This window comes from Gorilla gorilla, chromosome 6 (genome assembly GCF_029281585.2).
Source record: "Gorilla gorilla gorilla isolate KB3781 chromosome 6, NHGRI_mGorGor1-v2.1_pri, whole genome shotgun sequence".
Lineage (NCBI taxonomy): Eukaryota > Metazoa > Chordata > Mammalia > Primates > Hominidae > Gorilla > Gorilla gorilla.
The window spans coordinates 161,605,549-161,623,877 of NC_073230.2; the positions used below are offsets into that span (position 1 = coordinate 161,605,549).

Genomic DNA, 18,329 nt, shown 5'->3' on the forward strand with positions numbered 1-18,329 from the left:
AGCCTGGGTGACAGAGCGATACTCCATCTCAAAAACAAACCAAAAAAACAAAAACAAAAACAACAACAACAACAACAAAAATAATGGACTGCCTGAACATCCCAAGCCATTCTTTTGAAGTAGGTGTGCTGTTGACAAATTGTGTTAGTTTTATTTCAACGGAAAGTCTTGATTTGCTCTATTCTCAGGGGATATTTTTGCTGAACATAGAATTCTGGATGGACAATTCTTTCAGCACAAAAATGTTGTGGTACCTTTTTTTTTGGTGTGTGTGTGTCAAGATTTCTGATTAGAAATGTCCTTGGAAGCTGAATTTTTTTTTTTTTTGGTCTTTAGTTTTTAGAAGTTTGAGTATAATGTGTTTTGGAATGGATTTTTTTTGTTTTGTTTTGTTTTGGGTTAACTTATTTGGGGTTTGTTCAGTATTGAATCTATTAGTTTATTTCTTTTTTTCTTCCCTTTTTTTTTCTTGCCAAATTTGGCAGTTTTAGCCATTGTTTCTTTGCATACCTTCTGGTCCTGCCTTCTTTCTCTTTTCCTTCTGGGAATTGTAATCCACAAATGCTAAATCTTTTCTTATATATCCCAGATGTCCCTGAGGCTCTGGGCTCTGTTTATTTTTTTTTTTATTTTATTTTTTTACTTCTTTCAGTCTATTTTCTCTCTTTTGTTTGGACTGGGTAATGTCTGTTATTCTGTCTTCAAGTTCAGTGTTTCTTTCCTCTGTCCTTTTCTTCTGTTGAGGCCATCTCTTAAGATTTTTATTTCAGTTATTGTGATTTTTAATTCTAGAATTTCCATATGGTTTTGTCTTTATATCTTGTTTCTTTGCTGTGGCTTTGTATTTGCTTGCTGAGACTTCCTTTTATTTTCCATTTGTTTCAAGAGTCAAGAGTATTTGAGATTGCTCATTGAGGCATTTTGTGATGGCTCCTAAAATCCTTGTTCGATAATTATAATGTCTGTGTTATCTCGGTGGCATTGTCTATTCATTGTCTTTTCTCTTTTCAGTTGAGATGTTACTGGTTTTTGCCATGGTGAGAGTTTTAAAGTGGAAACCTAGATACTTTGGGTATTATGTTATGAGGTTCTTATTTTAATTTTGTGTTTTAGCAAGTCTTTTCTGACACTACTCCAGCAGGGGAATGGGGATACCACTTCATTATTGCCAGTGTGGGGGTCAAAGTTGACGTTCTCCTTTTGGCCTTTGTTGACACTCACTTGGGGAGGAGCTCCATGTTACTGCTGGGCCGGGGTGGAAGTGGGGACTGTGGTATGTTGTGCTGTACTAGAGATAGCTTGGGTGACATAGATTATTTAGACAGATTTCTCCATTGTGTTCATAAGAACTGTTTGGGCCACATCTTGTTCCATAGGTATAGACAAAATATTTGGAATATAAGCTCTATATACTTTTATTCTCTTGCATGGATACAGTTGCTTCCTCTATAGTTGTTAAAAGAAGTATACTTTGTGTGTGTGTGTATGTGTTTTATTTTTATTTTTATTCTTTTTGATTATTATTATTTTTTACACAGAGTCTTGCTCTGTTGCCAGGCTGGAGTGCAGTGGCGTGATCTCAGCTCACTGCAGCCTCCACCTCCTGGGTTCAAGCAGTTCTCCTGTCCCACTCAGCCTCCTGAGTAGCTGGGACTACAGGTGCGCACCACCATGCCCAGCTAGTTTTTGTATTTTTAGTAGAGTTGTGGTTTCATCATGTTGGCCAGGATGGTCTTGATCTCTTGACCTTGTGATCTGCCTACCTCAGCCTCCCACAGTGTTGGGATTACAGGCGTGAGCCACTGCGCCCAGCTATCTTTACAATCTTTTATATTGACTTGACAGTTTAATTCTGGATTCACACACAATTAAGTTTGATCTTGCCTAGAGGATAGTATCTGTCACTTGTATTGGCACATTGGCAGTGGCCCTTTGGAATACCAAACTTGTACATCAGATGGTTCTGTGTGGTGTCAGTCAGTGTGCCATTGAATGGTGTGGTCAGAGATGGATGTTATCTATTTCTACAGATCACCTCAGTCGTCGTGGCCCACAAGACTTTTCTAGCCCATGTTCAGCCCAAGGTCTCCAATGTCCTCTTCACTTCTCATTTCAGCCCGTGTTTCCACTTCACTCGTGCTTTCTTCAGTTCTGCTGAAGTTCTGTCCTTTACTTGTGTGCCACTGTTTATAATTTGATATCTTTGAGACTTTAAATGTGGCAGTGAGTTGGAATGAGAAAAGGAGGTGGGGAAAGTGATTTCTGCCCTGTGTCTTTTTCTTTTCACCTTTTTATCCTGTTACCTCAAGATGCCCTTCTGAGAAAAAGGCTTCAGTTTCACTCTTTTTTTTTTTTGAGATGGAGTCTCACTTTGTCACCCAGGCTGGAGTGCAGTGGCATGATCTCAGCTCACTGCAACCCCTGCCACCTGAGTTCAAGCAATTCTCCTGCCTCAGCCTCCTGAGTAGCTGGGATTACAGGCATGGGCCACCACACCCAGCTAATTTTTGTATTTTTTATTTTATTTTAAGAACAGATGGGGTTTCACCATGTTGGCCAGGGTGGTCTTGAATTCTTGACCTCAGGTGATCTGCCCAACTTGGCCTCCCACAGTGCTGGGATTACAGGCGTGAGCCACTGCTCCTGGCCTCAAATTCTCTTATAGCTGTGTTGTTATTCTTCATTTGTAGTAAATTGGAGATTCCAGATAATCTACTTTTAGAAATAATTGTGTATGTTTACTAATTTGTCTTGGAACAAATTTTAATATAAATTTCTAGCTAGCTTAATAGCTCTCTGTTTGAGAAAATTCTATAGCCTGACTTACCTTGAAAACTTTTCATTTGGAAATGAGGCATTAAAGGTAAATGATTTTGAGAGGTAACAGGGTAAATGCTTTAGCTCACAAACAAAAGATTAGCTTTTACTTTTATTATGTTTGTTTAGCTTCTTTTTAATAGCTGAAAAACCAGTATACCCAGTAGAAGAAGCAAAAGTCACCAGTAGCTCTTCCATCCATGGTTAACCAGTATTAATCTTGTGTCTGGCCATCTTATTTTTCCGAATTTACATTAAACACAGCCGTGCAACTCTGTCTGAAGTGGAGTCATACTGTGGATATTCTGAAAGGCAACTTAGTAGCTCTTGTTTTTTTTTTTTTTGGAGACGGTGTCTTGCTCTGTCACCCAGGCTGGAGTGCAGTGGCGCGATCTCGGCTCACTGCAACCTCCGCCTCCCAAGTTCAAGTGATTCTCCTGCCTCAGCCTCCGAAGTAGCTGGGATTATAGGTGCCCGCCCCCATGCCTGGCTAATTTTTGTATTTTTAAGTAGAGATGAGGTTTCACCATGTTGGTCAGGCTGGTCTTGAACTCCTGATCTCAGGTGATCTACCCGCCTCGACCTCCTAAAGTGCTGGGATTACAGGCGTGAGCCACCGCGCCCAGCCTTAACAGCTCTTTCTAAGGATGTGATATAATTTATTTACCTGATCTCTGATTTCAGGTCAGTTAACTTTCCTCCTTCAATTTGTTGCTATTATAATTAGTTCTACAAAGAGTGTTGTTGTGTATATACTTTTATTTACTCAATGATTATTTCTTTAGAATGAACTTCTAGAAGTGGAATTGCTGGATAAACATAATATTTTTCTCAGTTCTTCTCTGGAATGGTTGTATCTGGGTACCTGTTCAGTTCTGCCAGTCACAAATTTGGTCTCCAATTTAGTATAGATAATATTGTTTATTGAGTACTATTCTATACCACAGTCTCTGCTAAACACTTTGTAAACATTGTTCCATTTAATACTCACCACCCTGATAGGTAGTGGTATATGCATTTTGGAGGAGAGAGCACTGAGGGTTAATAATAACTTTCCTCAAGTCAGCTAACTAGTAAGTGCTCAAACCTAGGTTTTCATAACTTCAGAGCCTGTGTGCTCATTCATGAAGTAGCTGTGCAGAAAAATTAACTTGGCTGGACTGTTTGAAGAAATTAGTTCATATGAGAAACTTTTGTTTGTTTGTTTGTTTTGTTTCTGACTGGGTCTTGTTCTGTTACCCAGGCTGGAGTGTGGTGGCGTGATCATGGCTCACTGCAGCCTCAATTTCCCAATCCCGTTGTCTCAGGCTCCCAAGTAGTTGGGACTCCCGGCTAGTTTTTGTGTGTTTTTTTTTTTTTGTAGAGACAGGTTTTCACCGTGTTGCCCAGACTGGTCTCAAACTCCCAGACTTAAGCAATCTGCCTGTCTCGACCACCCAAAGTGCTGGGATTACAGGTGTGAGCCACTGTGCCTGGCCTAGAAACATTATTTACTCTCTTCTGAAATTCAGTCACAAGGATTTAAAAAAATTTTTTAATTAAAAACAGTTTTTAAAAATTTAAACTTTTTTGATATAGGGTCTCACTCTGTTGCTCAGGCTGGAGTGCAGTGGGGCTATTATAGCTCATTGCAGCCTCAACCTCCTGGGCTCAAGTGATCCTTTCAAGTAGCTAGGACTACAGGCATGTGTGCCATTGTGCCTGGGTAATTTTTTAGCTTTTTTAGAGATGGGGTCTTGCTATGTTGCCCAGGCTGTTCTGAAACTCCTGAGCTCAAGCTATCCTCCTGCCTTAGCCTCCTGAGTCTCTGGGATTACATGCATGAGCCATGAGCCACCACAGCTGGCTCTGATTTTATTTTTTTAAATTGACAGATAACGTGTGTTTTTATTGTGTATAATATGATGTTTTGAAGTATATATACATTGTAAATGGTTAAATCTAGCTAATTAACAAATGCATTACCTCATATAGTCATCATTTTTGTGGTGAGAGCACATAACATGTACTCTACATTTTTTAAGAATGCAATATATCGTCATTAACTGTTGTCACCTCGTTGTATGCTAGATCTCTTGTAATTTATTTCTCCTGTCTAACTGTAGTTACATATTTTTTGATCAACATCTCCTTGTCCTTCCCATCCCCGAACAGCCTCAGCCCCCTGTAACCACCATTCTGTAGCCTACCTCTATGAGATCAACTTTTTAAGATCCTGCATATGAATGAGACCATGTGATATTTGTCTTTCTGTGCCTGGCTTATTTTACTTAACATAGTGCCCTCGAGGTTCATCCATGTTGTGGGCAGATGGCAGAATTTCCTTTTTTTTTTTAAATGGCTGAATAGTATTCCACTGTTTATAAAGCCACATTTTCTTTATCTATTCATCCGTTAATGGACACGTAGGTTGACTCCAGATCTTGGTTATTGTGAATAGTGCTACAGTAAACATGGGAGTGCAGAGAGCTCTTTAACATACTGATTTCATTTCCTTTGGATATATGCCCAGTAGTGGGATTGTTGGATCGTATAGTAGTTCTATTTTTAATTGTTTGAGGAGCCTCTATACTGTTTTCCATAATGGATCTACTGATTTGCATTCCCACCTATAGTGTATAAAGGTTCTCTTTTTGTCACATCATCACCAACACTTATTATCTTTTGCTTTTTTGATGATTGCCATTCTCAGTGGGGTGAGGTGATTGATATTGTGGGTTTGATTTGCATTTCCCTGATGATTAGCGATGTTGAGCATTTTTTCATATACCTGTTGGCCATTTGTATGTCTTCTTTTGAGAAATGTCCATTCAGGTCTCTTGCTCATTTTGCACTTGGGTTATTTGTTTTTTTATTGCTGTTTGAGTTCTTTATATATTTTGATTATTAATCTTTTGTCAGGTAGATAGTTTGCAAGTAGTTTCTCCCATTCTATAGATTGTCTCTTCACTCTGTTGATTGTTTTCTTTGCTGTGCAGAAGGTTTTTAGTTTGACGTAATCCCAGTTATCTATTTTTGTTACCTGTGCTCTTGAGGTCTTGTCCAAAAAAATCCTTGCCCAGACCAATGTCATAAAGCATTTTACCGTTTTCTTCTAATAGTTCCACAGTTTCAGGTCTTACATTGCAGTCTTTAATCCATTTTGAGTTAATTTTTGTATATGGTTGAGAGATAAGCATTCATTTTCATTCTTCTGCATGTGGATATCCAGTTTCCCCAGTAACATTTACACTTTGCCCGTTGTGTAAAATCAGTTGAGTGTAAATACATGGATTCATTTCTGGGCTCTTTGTTCCACTGGTTTATATGTCTGTTTTTATACCAGTACCATGCTGTTTTGATTACTGTAGCTTTATAGTGTACTTTGAAGTCAGGTAGTGTGATCCCTCCAGCTTTCTTCTTTTTGCTTAAGATTCCCTTGACTGTTTGGGGTCTCTTATGGTTCCATGTGAACTTAGGATTATTTTTTCTATTTCTGTGAAGGATGCCATTGGTATTTTGATAAGGACTGTACTGACTCTGTACATCACTTTGGGTAGTAAGTCACAAAGATTTTGATTCAGAGAAATTTTATCTAGCACTTACATTTGTATAGCTACAGAGTCGTACTTTCATCAGAAATATATTAAGGACAGTGAGAAGCCATTAGTATATTTATGGAATTAGGTTTATGTTAGAATTATTTAGGTATAGTTTGAGCATTTTTCAAACCCACAATAAATATTTTAGTGGAGTAAAATGTTAATTTAACAAATATTTCTCTAATGTCTATTCTGATAGCCAGTGGCCTGCTTAGGTGCACATCCTGTCTGTCTCTTAGAAGCTGTGTGACCTTGATAGATTGTTAAGCTTCCATTTCTGTGAAATGCAGATAATAGTACCTGTCTCATAAGCTATTGTGAGGATGTAATAAAATAGTGTGCAAAAGGAAACACTTAGCAGAGTGTTCAATAAATGTAAACTTTAATTATTATTATTAGTTATTGACATCTGAGCCTCCCACTGGAGAGACAGTAAAAGATGGGTGTTATCTGACGTCAAGGAATCTACAGTTTGGTAGACTGATCTTAAACAACTGTAATTCATCCAGAAAAATGCCTTAATGCAGGAATAAAAGGGCCAGTGGAAGCATCAAACACGTGTGCAGAACTGCAGGTTGTCAAGGAAGCCTTCAAGTGAGGAGATGGTGTTGATGTCGAGACCTGATGGATGAAAATAGCTCATGGGAGAGCTCAAGAGTGTGAGCAGGAGTTAGAAATTTCAATGGAAAATGGAATCTTTGTGATGCCCTCCACATTTCATTAGCTGTTAAATTCTGGAGTGAAGTTTGATATGATTATTTACTGCTAAGTATATTCCCAAATATTTAAGGTTAAGATCTTATTAAAATAATGAATTATAAAGGCATTAATATTTGGAATTTTTATGTAATAGTTATTTGATTATGGTACTTTTTTTGGCTACAGATATTAACCAATTAACATTCTAATTTATCCTTTTAATGGGATAAATTTTAACGGCTTTTTTTCTTCCTGTAACAAGACTAAAAGTACATTTTAAGGCTATGTGATGTAGAGTCTTATTATAGACATTATTTTTCAGTTTACTCTCCTTTTCTGTATTGTACAGAATTTTGTCCCCTTCTATATTGTATTTTAAATTTGGAACCTACTGATGTATAGGCATTTCACTTACTATCTTGAGGGATTTTTCCAGATAAAACTGAGAAATTTTGCAATGGACCTTCTGTCAGTATAAAAGCAGAGCAGCTCATTTCCTTTGTCACATTCTGAAAATCATACCAGAATAGAATAGCCTGCTTCTGTATTATTTTATGTACTCATTGACATTGTCTTTTCTGTGAGCACCCTTCACCCCACGTGGAGCCCTAACAATGAAAATTTACTTGTGTGTATATAAGGATATTATCCCTTTTGATCATTTAAATAGATGTGGATAGTGATAGAAATCTGTGTGTGTGTGTGTTTTTTTTAAGGTATTGCCATCAGAGAGTCAGCAAAGGTAGTTGACCAAGCCCAAAGGAGAGTGTTGAGGGGAGTTGATGACCTTGACTTTTTCATAGGAGATGAAGCCATCGATAAACCTACGTATGCTACAAAGGTAAATTTCCGACAGGTGTTTGCTTCTCTAAGTGTAGAGCAGTAGGATGAGTAATGCAAAATGATCATCTAGAAGTTGTATTTGCGAGTTGTAGAATGTGTTTCTATTCTTATGTTTGAATTCTTATGTTTGAATAGAGGTGGTGGTGATGGTTGGTTTTGAATGGGGGTATTTCTGATTGGAGAATTAAGGGAATTAACAGATCCCTGGAATGCAGAATAGACTCAGGAAACACCAGGTCACACATGAAAGCAAGATCCCCTCCTCTGGAAAATTGTTGACAGGTTGACTAACCTGTCAGATGAGGGAAAATTGCAGATTGGTTAATTAAAAAGAAACACTAACGTTATTTAAGCAGACTCTTTTTTTTAAAGCTCCAGATCCAATTGTATGATAATTAGCTGCAGTTTTCTATCAGTTCCTCGTTGTATTTTTTGTTGTTGTTTTTTTAGAGATAGGTCTTACTCTGTCATCCAGGCTGGAGTGCTGTGATGCTGTCTTGGCTCACTGCAGCTTCGACCTCCTGAGCTCAAGCAATCCTCTCACCTCAACTTCCCAAGTAGGTGGGACTATAGGCACGCACCACCATGCCTGGCCGATTTTTAAATTTTTTGTAGAGACAGTGTCTTGCTATGTTGCCCAGGCTGGTCTCGAACTCCTGGGCTCGAGTGAGCCTCCTGCCTTGGCCTTCCAAAGGGTTGGATTAGAGGCGTGAGCCACTGTGCCTGGCCTGTCTCCGTGTCATTGTTAAGGTGATTGTGGAAATGAGTGGAGGAGAATATGAACAATAATGTAACTTAATCTTTTTTTTCCAAATGCTGTTGTTTCGTTACAAGAATTAACAAAAACTGCAATGAGAAGCGAGACTTTTATTCTGTAATAACACAGTTTCTTCTGTGCCACTGTTAAACTGTTGCTCTTATTGTTGCGAACTGAGGCTTGACAACTCTGGTTTATCTTCCTCCAGTGGCCGATACGACATGGAATCATTGAAGACTGGGATCTTATGGAAAGGTTCATGGAGCAAGTGGTTTTTAAATATCTTCGAGCTGAACCTGAGGACCATTATTTTTTAATGGTGAGTAACTGGAACTAAGAGGAATATATTCCTGTAAATTCCAAATTGCTTAGATTTTGAACTGAAGATATTCTTTTCTAGGGTGTTTTAAATTTCTTCTAAAGATATGTGCATGAATCAGGCTGCTTTTTTGAAAATAAAGCTCAATAAAAATGTTCAGAACAAAAAGGGGCTTGTTAGCTCACCAAACAGGAAGCCCAAGTGAGGCAGCTCTAGGACTGTTGTTTTAGCAGTTCAGCGATGGAATTGCACATGCGGCCTAGGGCATTAGCTGGAGCTCTTCTGTTTGTTCCCCCTGGGTCCCAGGGTGGCTGCCAAATTCCTAGATCACCTCTTTGGACATTTCCATACAGAGATAGAAGATTTCCCTTGCACTTTTTAAGAATTTAGAGACCCTTTGCCAGAAACCTTCCCAGCACATTTGCCCCATCTGCCTATGCCTAACCTGGTTAGAGCAATAGGAATGGATTTACTGTGACTGGTTTAGATTCTTGAAGACTTTCTTCTTGGGGTGGGGACCGGGAGAACCTGTCTGATGTTCTGGACCCTGGAGGAGGGTAAGTAGCTAAACAGGCCTCCAAAAGCAAGGACAATAGAAGGAGGAATGGATTTGGATAAACCAACTGCCTACTTTAGTTTTCTTGAGACATAGCAAGATGATTGTAATTATTGCCACTTATAGCAGAGGAAACCAGGTCAAGATGTTGTTTTTTTTCTAGGGTTTAAATGTTACTGTAAAATAAAACTGAACTGAGTTATGGGCCCTAATTGTATACTTAACTGATTTCATTCAAATGAAATGAAACATCACAGATAAATGAGAAGAAATATCTCCTCGTTCTCTAGTGGTTCTACTCAACATTACATGTTTTCTTCCGTGAGATGCTCTTTTCAAGTTAAAATTAATTATATGTACAGAATGCTTGCTTTCTAGCGGGCAGTTTCATGTGACGTAAGCTGCTTATTAAACCTGCATAATTTAGGTTTGGATTTTTTTTCATGCAAGTACATTGTCAAATGGTCCCAGATCCAATTATAAAATTCTTTCTGATGTTAGGATATGAAGTGTTTTTAAGAATTATCTGGTATAAGAAATATTTTAACTTTAAGGCTAATAGTTAATGGAATAACTATTAAATATGGAATAACTCTATAACGAATATATGTATTTAATGTATATTAAAGCCAGTCTTTGATCTTTTTTCCCTGGCTGTGTCTTCACAGCTGAAATTGCCAAGTATGGCTACTGCGTTTCACAGGCCACTCTGTTTTCTCTGTACATCCACAGTGGTTTATTTTATTTTACTGTTTTGCTCTGTATTTTATTTTTCTAGAAATGGGATCTTGCTCTGTTGTCCAGGTTGGAGTTCTGTGGCACAATCCTAGCTCACTGCAGCCTCAGACTCTGGGCTCAGTTGATCCTCCCGCCTCAACCTCCTGAGTAGCTCGGACCACAGGTAGAAGCCACTAGCCTGGGTAATTTTTTAAAATTTTTTGTGGAGATGGGGTCTCGCTATGTTGTCCAAGCTGGCCTCAAACTCCTGGGCTTAAGTGATCCTCCCACTTTAGCCTCCCAAAGTGTTGGGATTACAGGCATGAGCCACCATACCCGGCCCTCAGTTGTTTATGTGGAGCAAATGGAGCCAAGAAACTGACTGTGTGTGAGTGGCTTTGTCTTTACAGCCAAAACAAATCACAGATTCCCACCTGTCAGATCTGGCATTTTTCCTTCTGTAGCATATCACATAAACTACCTGTTGGATAGGATTTTAGGAGCAGGCACCGAGCCCAGCTGCTTCCTTCTGTCTACTTCAGCTTCCCATGCCAGGAGTTCTTGCTTTACTTAGAGGGACATCTAATCTTAGGCATGTGGAGCAAATATGGACCACCACACAGCTCACAGGAATTTTTATTAAAGGGGACTCTTCTTCTGATTTAGCTGGCATACATGAGATAGTAAAATGTAACCACTTGCCAGGATGGAATTGGAGGGGGTTGGTGTGAACATGGAAAAGGCCATTTGCTAAAAATGGGTACCTGCAATGAATGTTCAAAAACAATGAAGTTTATTATTAAAAAGATAAGAAAATATTGTATTACATGTGTTGTGCTTTGAATTCTGCAAGTCATTTTGTTGCATGTTGTGGTTGAGGAAGTGATGAGAATGGTAAATTTCCTTCAGGTATTTGTCCTTAACCGTATGTTGATGGAATAGTTAAAGGGGAGTGAACCAGGTGGAAAGATTTAAGGCCAAGCCATCAAAGTGAATTGAAGACATTAAGAGAGTCTTGAGAGGCCCAAATGATGGACCCCACAGGACCTCACAGAATTATCCTTTCTGATGGCCGTGCCCAGTCATCTGAACATGCAGAGAGAATGAGCTCCTTGCCACTGACTGTTTTCAAGGAGGTGCAGAGACTCAGCTTACACCGGTTATGTGGACTGAGCAGATGGCACCTGGGAACTCCACTCTTCCCCAATACTGCATTGCCCAGAGCTCAGAACGCACTCAGAGATGTCAAAGAGGTGCAGTGCTCTTGAGTGGAAACTGAATTAGAACTTCAGAAGGGATTTGCAAACTTTTTGAATATAAATCCTGCAAGAGCAAACAAGCAGCACATGCAGACGACCAGCAATGAGAGGGTGTGGTGACTCTGAGGACCTGACTTGGTTAGGGTGACGAGAGCGGGGGAGTGTGGAGAGAGGAGGTCAGGCAGCCTTTGCGCAGTGTAGACAGTGAGAGCCACGTGGCCAGTTTTGTGTTTTAGGGAGACTTTGTGGGCAGACACCTCTGGCACACAGAGTCTTGAAGATGACCCCATGTGAGGTGACAGGTGCCTCCGAGGAGGGCGTAGGGTGAGAATGGCAGGAGTGGGTGGAGGGGAGTTCTGTCATTTGCGAGGTTCTTAAAATTATGTAAGGAGATATGTATAGTCAAAACCACCCATGAAAATCCTTCAGGAAGGGCCCGTTTATACAGCTCTGAGTCAGTGGGAGAAAATGGATTTTCCCTCAGCGTGGAGGAACTTTATTCTGCACCAGCTGGGGTGGTTGACTTACATTGAGGAGTACAGTATGGTGTGTGGAAGCACACATTGTTTGTTAGGTTGCCCTCAGTCCAGCACTTTGCTCCCAGTCCCAGTATGTTGAAGCTGAGACTGCCTGAGAACAATCAAACTCGCAGAGCCAGTACTCATTAAGGAGCCCGGGCAGACATTGTATCACTCATGGAGTTATTTCACCTGCTCTCATATTTGGCCTCATTGTTCTGGCTTGTACCCTCACTAGCTTTTGTATGCTGTTGTGTTTTTGGAGCATGTACAGTTGGTTGGGGTAAGTTACATATAGTTAGCAGAGATATACAGGAGGTAGAATTGATGGGTCTTAGTGATGAGAATTGGTAGCAGTTAAGAGAGAAATCTAGGATGACTCAGATTTTGAGATGGGGCAGTGCATGGATGATAATGTGATTGGTTAAGATGGGAAACATGAGAATAAACTCACTTGAGGGAGGGAGGGAGAAGGAGAGTTTGGTTTTGTACATGCTGAGGTCGAAGGGTCTGACTGGGCTACACAGGTAAAGAAGCCGAGGAGCAGCCAGCTCCAAGCAGCAGGTGTTGATGTAGGAGTCAGTAGCATTCACGTGTTGATAGTTGATGGAAAATTAACTCTGATTACTAAAAATAAAATGTACCATCCTTGGTATTTTAGAGATTAACCTACGAATACATGATTATCTTGAAATCTCTAGGTAAAGTTAGTGCTCTGTGAAATCATTTTCCTCATGAACCTGGTGAAATAAAAAAATGCTAGCCATAGCAGTGCCCTACATCTGAATCACAATTGCGTTATGTCCTAGTTTCCTTCCTGAATTCTTGAGAATGGTTAGACCTGCCTTGTGCACTTCACTAACCAGTGTAGACCTAGCCAGTGTAGACCTAGCCAGTGTAGAGGTCAGCTTTCTTGGATTTGCTAAGTCACTTCCTGCACGTACTTTCCAGCTTCCAGTATATTGTCGCCTCCTCTCCTATTCTCGCTTCCTTGAGGATTTGTATTTTAAAAAATGCTTCTTTACTGTAGTTTTAGAGGGGCATGGAGGTGGAGTAATATTAGATACATGTGTTCAATTTTCTATCTTTATCCAGAAATATGGGTTGGTTTTATGATAGTCATTATTCATTTTTAAATCAATACCAGGTGATAATTTTACCATTGTTATGAATAAAAATGTTTATGTAGCTTGCATTCATTGATGCTTTGATCATCTGCTTCTATATTTAAAAAAACCAGATTATTCTCTTTCTCTTCTTCTCACTGCTGCACTTGACTAGTCTTAAAGAGAGAAAAAACCCCAGAAAAACTGGACGTCTCCAATTTAGATCTTGTTATAAATAATAGTTTGAGAATAATACATTTGTCTCCTAAAGGAATAATTATAACATCAATAGTGGTGGATAGAGATGAAATGGGAGGTTGAGGAAGATAGAGGGTTTGTGATTGTGGTCCTCAGAACCCATAAGGATGTGGCCTGAATAACGTCGATTTTGATTCAAGAACCAAGAGAACATCATTATATTGTAAATGTTCCCTTAAATGGAAATACATAGATTTTAATTCTTCAAAGACGGTGAAATGTTTTTGGCAGCAAGTAATAGAAGTATAAAAGCAGTATTTAAAAAAGTTAAGGCTTTATTTTTCTTAAATAAATTTGCAGTAGAGTCCAGTGCTGATACGGCAGCTCTCTGGTGTGGCTAACAATCTCTCTACTCTAGTGTCTTGAATATATCGCTTTCATTCTAAGGATGCCTCATGATCACAAGTTGATTACTGCACCTCCAGCTATCACCTGTGTGTTCCAGGAAGGAAGAGGGTGTTAAGGGCAGGAGGCAAGTCTACTACTTGAGTCTACCTCAGCTTTGTAAGGAGCTTTCCTGGCAACCATACTCCAGCTTTTGTGTCTTACTGGCCAGAACTTACTTACTTAGTCATCCCTGTCCACAAGGAAGTCTGGGTAATGCTTTTTTCTGGGCCTGTTGCCATTTCCCATCATAGATCAGTGGTCTGTCAGTCACAAACTTGCAGTGTTGGTAAGAGCAACTCACAATGCCTGTCATAGTGGTGTCACTCAAAGGCATGAAGACAGTAGCAAGGGAGAGATTCAGCTGCTTTCACAGCTCTGGCTGGATTTTACCTATGTGGAGAGTGTCACCCACATTAGGGAGCCTCTGGCCAGGAGGAAGCTGTGGCAAGATGTGCTGCGTCTCCTGCTTGGCATTGCCATCTTGCTGCCGTAAGTCTGTCTGTGGATAAAATACATTAGGAAATTGGGAAGTTAGATGAGGAGTTTGTGTGATCTTGCCCCGCAGCCATAACTCGGAGTTTAACACTTCACATAGAGATTATTTCCCCCTTCACTACAGTAGAATTGTAAGTGTGGTATAGAAAATTTGGAAGATATCTATGGGACTTTTTATAGTCTTATCACATTAACATAGGTACTGTTGACATTTAGTATATTTTCATTTAATCTTTTTACCCATTTTTAAAATGATTTTACACCCAATATTATACTCCTCATTTCCTTACAGTTTTCATAACCCTTATTTTAACAGCTGTATGATAATCTATCTAGTAGGTATTTCCTGCTTAGCAGTTCCACTATTTTTAGTCATTTTCTTGGTTTTATAAGAAATAACGTAATCTTTGTGCATACAGTTTTTCCTGTATTTCGAGTCTTTTTTACTTAAAAAGAACTAGCAGTGTTTGATTATGGAGTTCAGCAGTGTTAGTAATTTTATTAGTCTCTGCACAGTGTGCCATTTCAGACTGCCGTCAGCACCGCACAAGAGGCTTGCTTTCTTTGTACTCGTCAGCATTAATATTATTTTTGATCATTTAATGGATTAAAATTTACCATATGATTTACATTTGCATTTTTGATAACTTTGACCTTACATTTTTCCACATTAGTTAGTTGTATTTCCTCTTTTGCGAGCTGTCTGTTCATGCCCTGTGCTCTTTTACGTATCATTGTTTTATTGCTTTTCTTGTTGCTGTGATTTCTATGAACTTTGTTTTTACTTTTTTTTATTCTAAAATACACATAACAGAATTTATCATTTGAGCCATTTTTGAATGTACAGCTTGGTGGCATTAGGCACATTCACAAACCATTGCCACCATCTGTCTCCAGAAGCCTTTTCATCTTCCCAAACTAAAACTCTGTCTCCGTTGAACACGAGTTCTCTTTACTCGTTTACCTGCCCCTGGAATGCCCATTTTACTTTCTGTCTCTATACATTTGATGACTCTAGGGCCCTCATATAAATGGAATCATATAGTATTTGTCCTTTTGTGACCAGCTTACTTCACTTAGCGTCTTCAAGCTTCATCCATGTTGAAGCATGTGCCAGGATTCCTTTCTTTTTAAGGCTGAATAATATTCCATTGTACATAGATACCACATTCTGCTTATTCTCTGGAAGGTTTCATATAATTAAGATAGAAAGCTTCTTTTGTTGTTATATTTGCAGCAGGTTAGTTTTACTCAGTTAATTTTTTGCCTTTCTCTTTTGGTTATTTCATTTGGACATCCATAACTTTAAATTTGTATGTTGGTAAAACCCATTTTCCTTTGATGTTTGTATTTAATCTTCATCCATCTGGGATTTATTTGGATCATCATTTCACACTGAACTTAGACCCAGAGAGAATGCAGGGAGCCAGGGTTAATCTGATTCTTGTTGGTGATGTCTTCCTACAGGTCTGTTTTTGCTTCAGGTTAAATAGGCAGCTCTTTGCTGGGAGGCAAGAAACCTTCCCCAGCTCTACTCAGAAATCTTCCTACCTTCTTAACCTTTCTCTCCTGATACTTCTCCACCTCTACTCAGTTTAAATATTTTGTTTATTTCACTTATAATTATGCTTGGGTTCCTATTCAAGATGAGAAACATAGGTTTCTTTAGTTAATATGTTATTTCTTCTGGAATGAGATACAATATTGGCTATTATGGCTGTTTATGGAGTACTTCTATGTGCCCAGCCCCATTCTAAGTGTTTACAAGTATTAACTCATTTTTTACTGCCACCAACAACCCTCTGAGATAGGTGATGTTATTAGGCCCGCTTTTCAGATCGATAGGAGGTACCTTGAGAGAGAGATTGTACACACTACTATTGGACTCTGCATCTCTTACTCATGTGCTTTAAATGAAGGAAATCTAAAGTAGTAATTGCTAACATTTATACTTCTAACTGTGTTCTGGGCACTTCACTGCTATTAGCAAATTTAACCTCCTCAGCCCCTGAGTAGGCGCATTGAAATAAATACCATGTTGTGGAGTGCTTTTTAGGTTCCCTATTTGCAGCCTGTGTTTGAGTATGACTTTATTATTCTCCCTTCCACATTTTGAGATGGCTTCCTCTCTCCCATCCAGGAATTGATGGATTCTAATTACAGTGACTAAAACTTACTCGGGGCACTGTGTTTGAACTTTTCACCAGCTGCTGTGCCAGAGTTTAAAGTGCCAGGCTAGTTGGTAGGTAGATTTGCTTGCTTGTTGTTTGAAGAAGTGATGCACACACAGTGCAGAACTGAAAAGGTGCTGGAAGATTTCTAGGGAGCGTGCCCCCCTCGCCTCTTTCCTGCCTAGAGGAAGCCGCCCTTACCCGTTCTTAGCCAGCTGATTGTTCATGTTCCAGGGGTGATTGTGTGTAGGCATATGGGTTAGCACACACTTGTTTTTGTTTTTTCTTTTTTTTTTTTTGAGACGGAGTCTTGCTCTGTAGCCCAGGCTGGAGTGCAGTGGCACGATCTCAGCTCACCGCAACCTCCGCCTCCCGGGTTCAAGCAATTCCCCTGCCTCAAGCCTCCTGAGTAGCTAGGACTACAGGTATGTGCCACCACGCCTGGCTAATTTTTGTATTTTTAGTAGAGACAGGGTTTCACTATGTTGGTCAGGCTGGTCTCAAACTCCTGACCTCATGATCTGCCCACCTCAGCCTCCTAAAGTGTTGGGATTATAGGTGTGAGCCACTGCGCCGGGCTAGCACACAGTTTTATTTTACACAAATGGTAACACAATATGCATACTGTTGCACACCTTGGATTTTTGAATTAAACTTTTTTTTTTGGTTTAAATTGTAAAAAAAAAAAACCTAATACTATTTGTACCCTATTAGCCATTTTTAACTGTACAATTCTGTAATGTTAACTATATTCACACTGTTGTGTAAGAGATTCTAGAACTTTTCCGTCTTGCAAAACTGAAACTCCGTACTCATTGAACGAGTCCCCATTATTTCCCCTCTCCCCCCACCTTGTTTTTTGTTTTTGAGATGGAGTTAACTCTTGTTGCCCAGGCTGGAGTACAGTGGCACCACCTCAGCTCACTGCAACCTCTGCCTCCCGGGTTTAAGCAATTCTGCTGCCTCAGCCACCTGACTGGCTGGGATTACAGGCGTGCACCACCACGCCCAGCTAATTTTTTTATTTTTAGCAGAGATGGGGTTTCCCCATGTTGGCCAGGCTGGTCTTGAACTCCTGACCTCAGGTGATCCACCCTCCCCTGCCTCCCAAAGTGCTGGGATTACAGGTGTGAGCCACAGCACCCAGCCTGTTTTTTTTTTTTTGAGAGGGGGTCTCTATGTTGTCCAAGCTGGAGTGCAGTGGCTATTCACAGGTGCAGTCATACAGCCACTACAGCCTCGACCTCCTGGGCTGGAGTGATCCTTCCGCCTCAGCCTCTTGAGTAGCTGGGACTACAGGCACACACCCGGCTACCACACCTTGTTTTTTAAAAATAGTTTTTGGCCTGGCATGGTGGCTCACGCCTTGTAATCCCAGCCTTTGGGAGGCCGAAGTGGTGGATCACTTGAGGTCAGGAGTTCGAGACCAGCCTGGCCAACATCGTGAAACCCTGTCTCTACTAAAAATACAAAACTTAACTGAGCGTGACGGCATGTGCCTGTAATCCCAGCTACTTTAGAGGCAGAGGCAGGAGAATTGCTTGAATTCTGGGAGGTGGAGTCTCCCAGAGATCCGAGATTGGGCTACTGCACTTGAGCCTGGTTGACAGAGTGAGACTCTGTCTCAAAAAAAAAAAAAAAAAAAAAAGTTTTCATTACAAATTGTTGAAGCAGAAGGATATTTAAGAATGTATACGGAATGGAGACACCTTTCTCTTTTTCACTTAACAATTCATCATAGAGATTGTTTCTTCATAGAGTTCATTTTTTTAAATTGTTCCAAAGTGTTTAGTGATGGGTATTTAGGTTGTTTCTGATCTTCTGATACAGACAATGTTGACTTTTT

General features: G+C 39.8%; 1 protein-coding gene across 10 annotated transcripts in view; it reads left to right on the forward strand.

Moving 5' to 3' along the window:
* Positions 1-18,329, forward strand: part of ACTR3B (actin related protein 3B) — a 107,096-nt gene that overhangs the window by 33,093 nt on the left and 55,674 nt on the right. For 8 of the 10 annotated variants that reach the window (XR_010134787.1, XM_055392482.2, XM_055392484.2 and 5 more), the window contains 2 exons: positions 7,814-7,938; positions 8,906-9,016. Coding sequence is in view for 7 of the 10 variants with exons in the window: in XM_055392482.2 (XP_055248457.1) it covers positions 7,814-7,938; positions 8,906-9,016 (236 nt within the window). In the remaining 3 variants the exon portion in view is untranslated. Of the gene's footprint in view, positions 1-7,813; positions 7,939-8,905; positions 9,017-14,168; positions 14,307-18,329 lie in introns of those variants that run through there. The other 2 variants (XM_031013186.3, XM_063708873.1) reach the window with 2 other exon arrangements.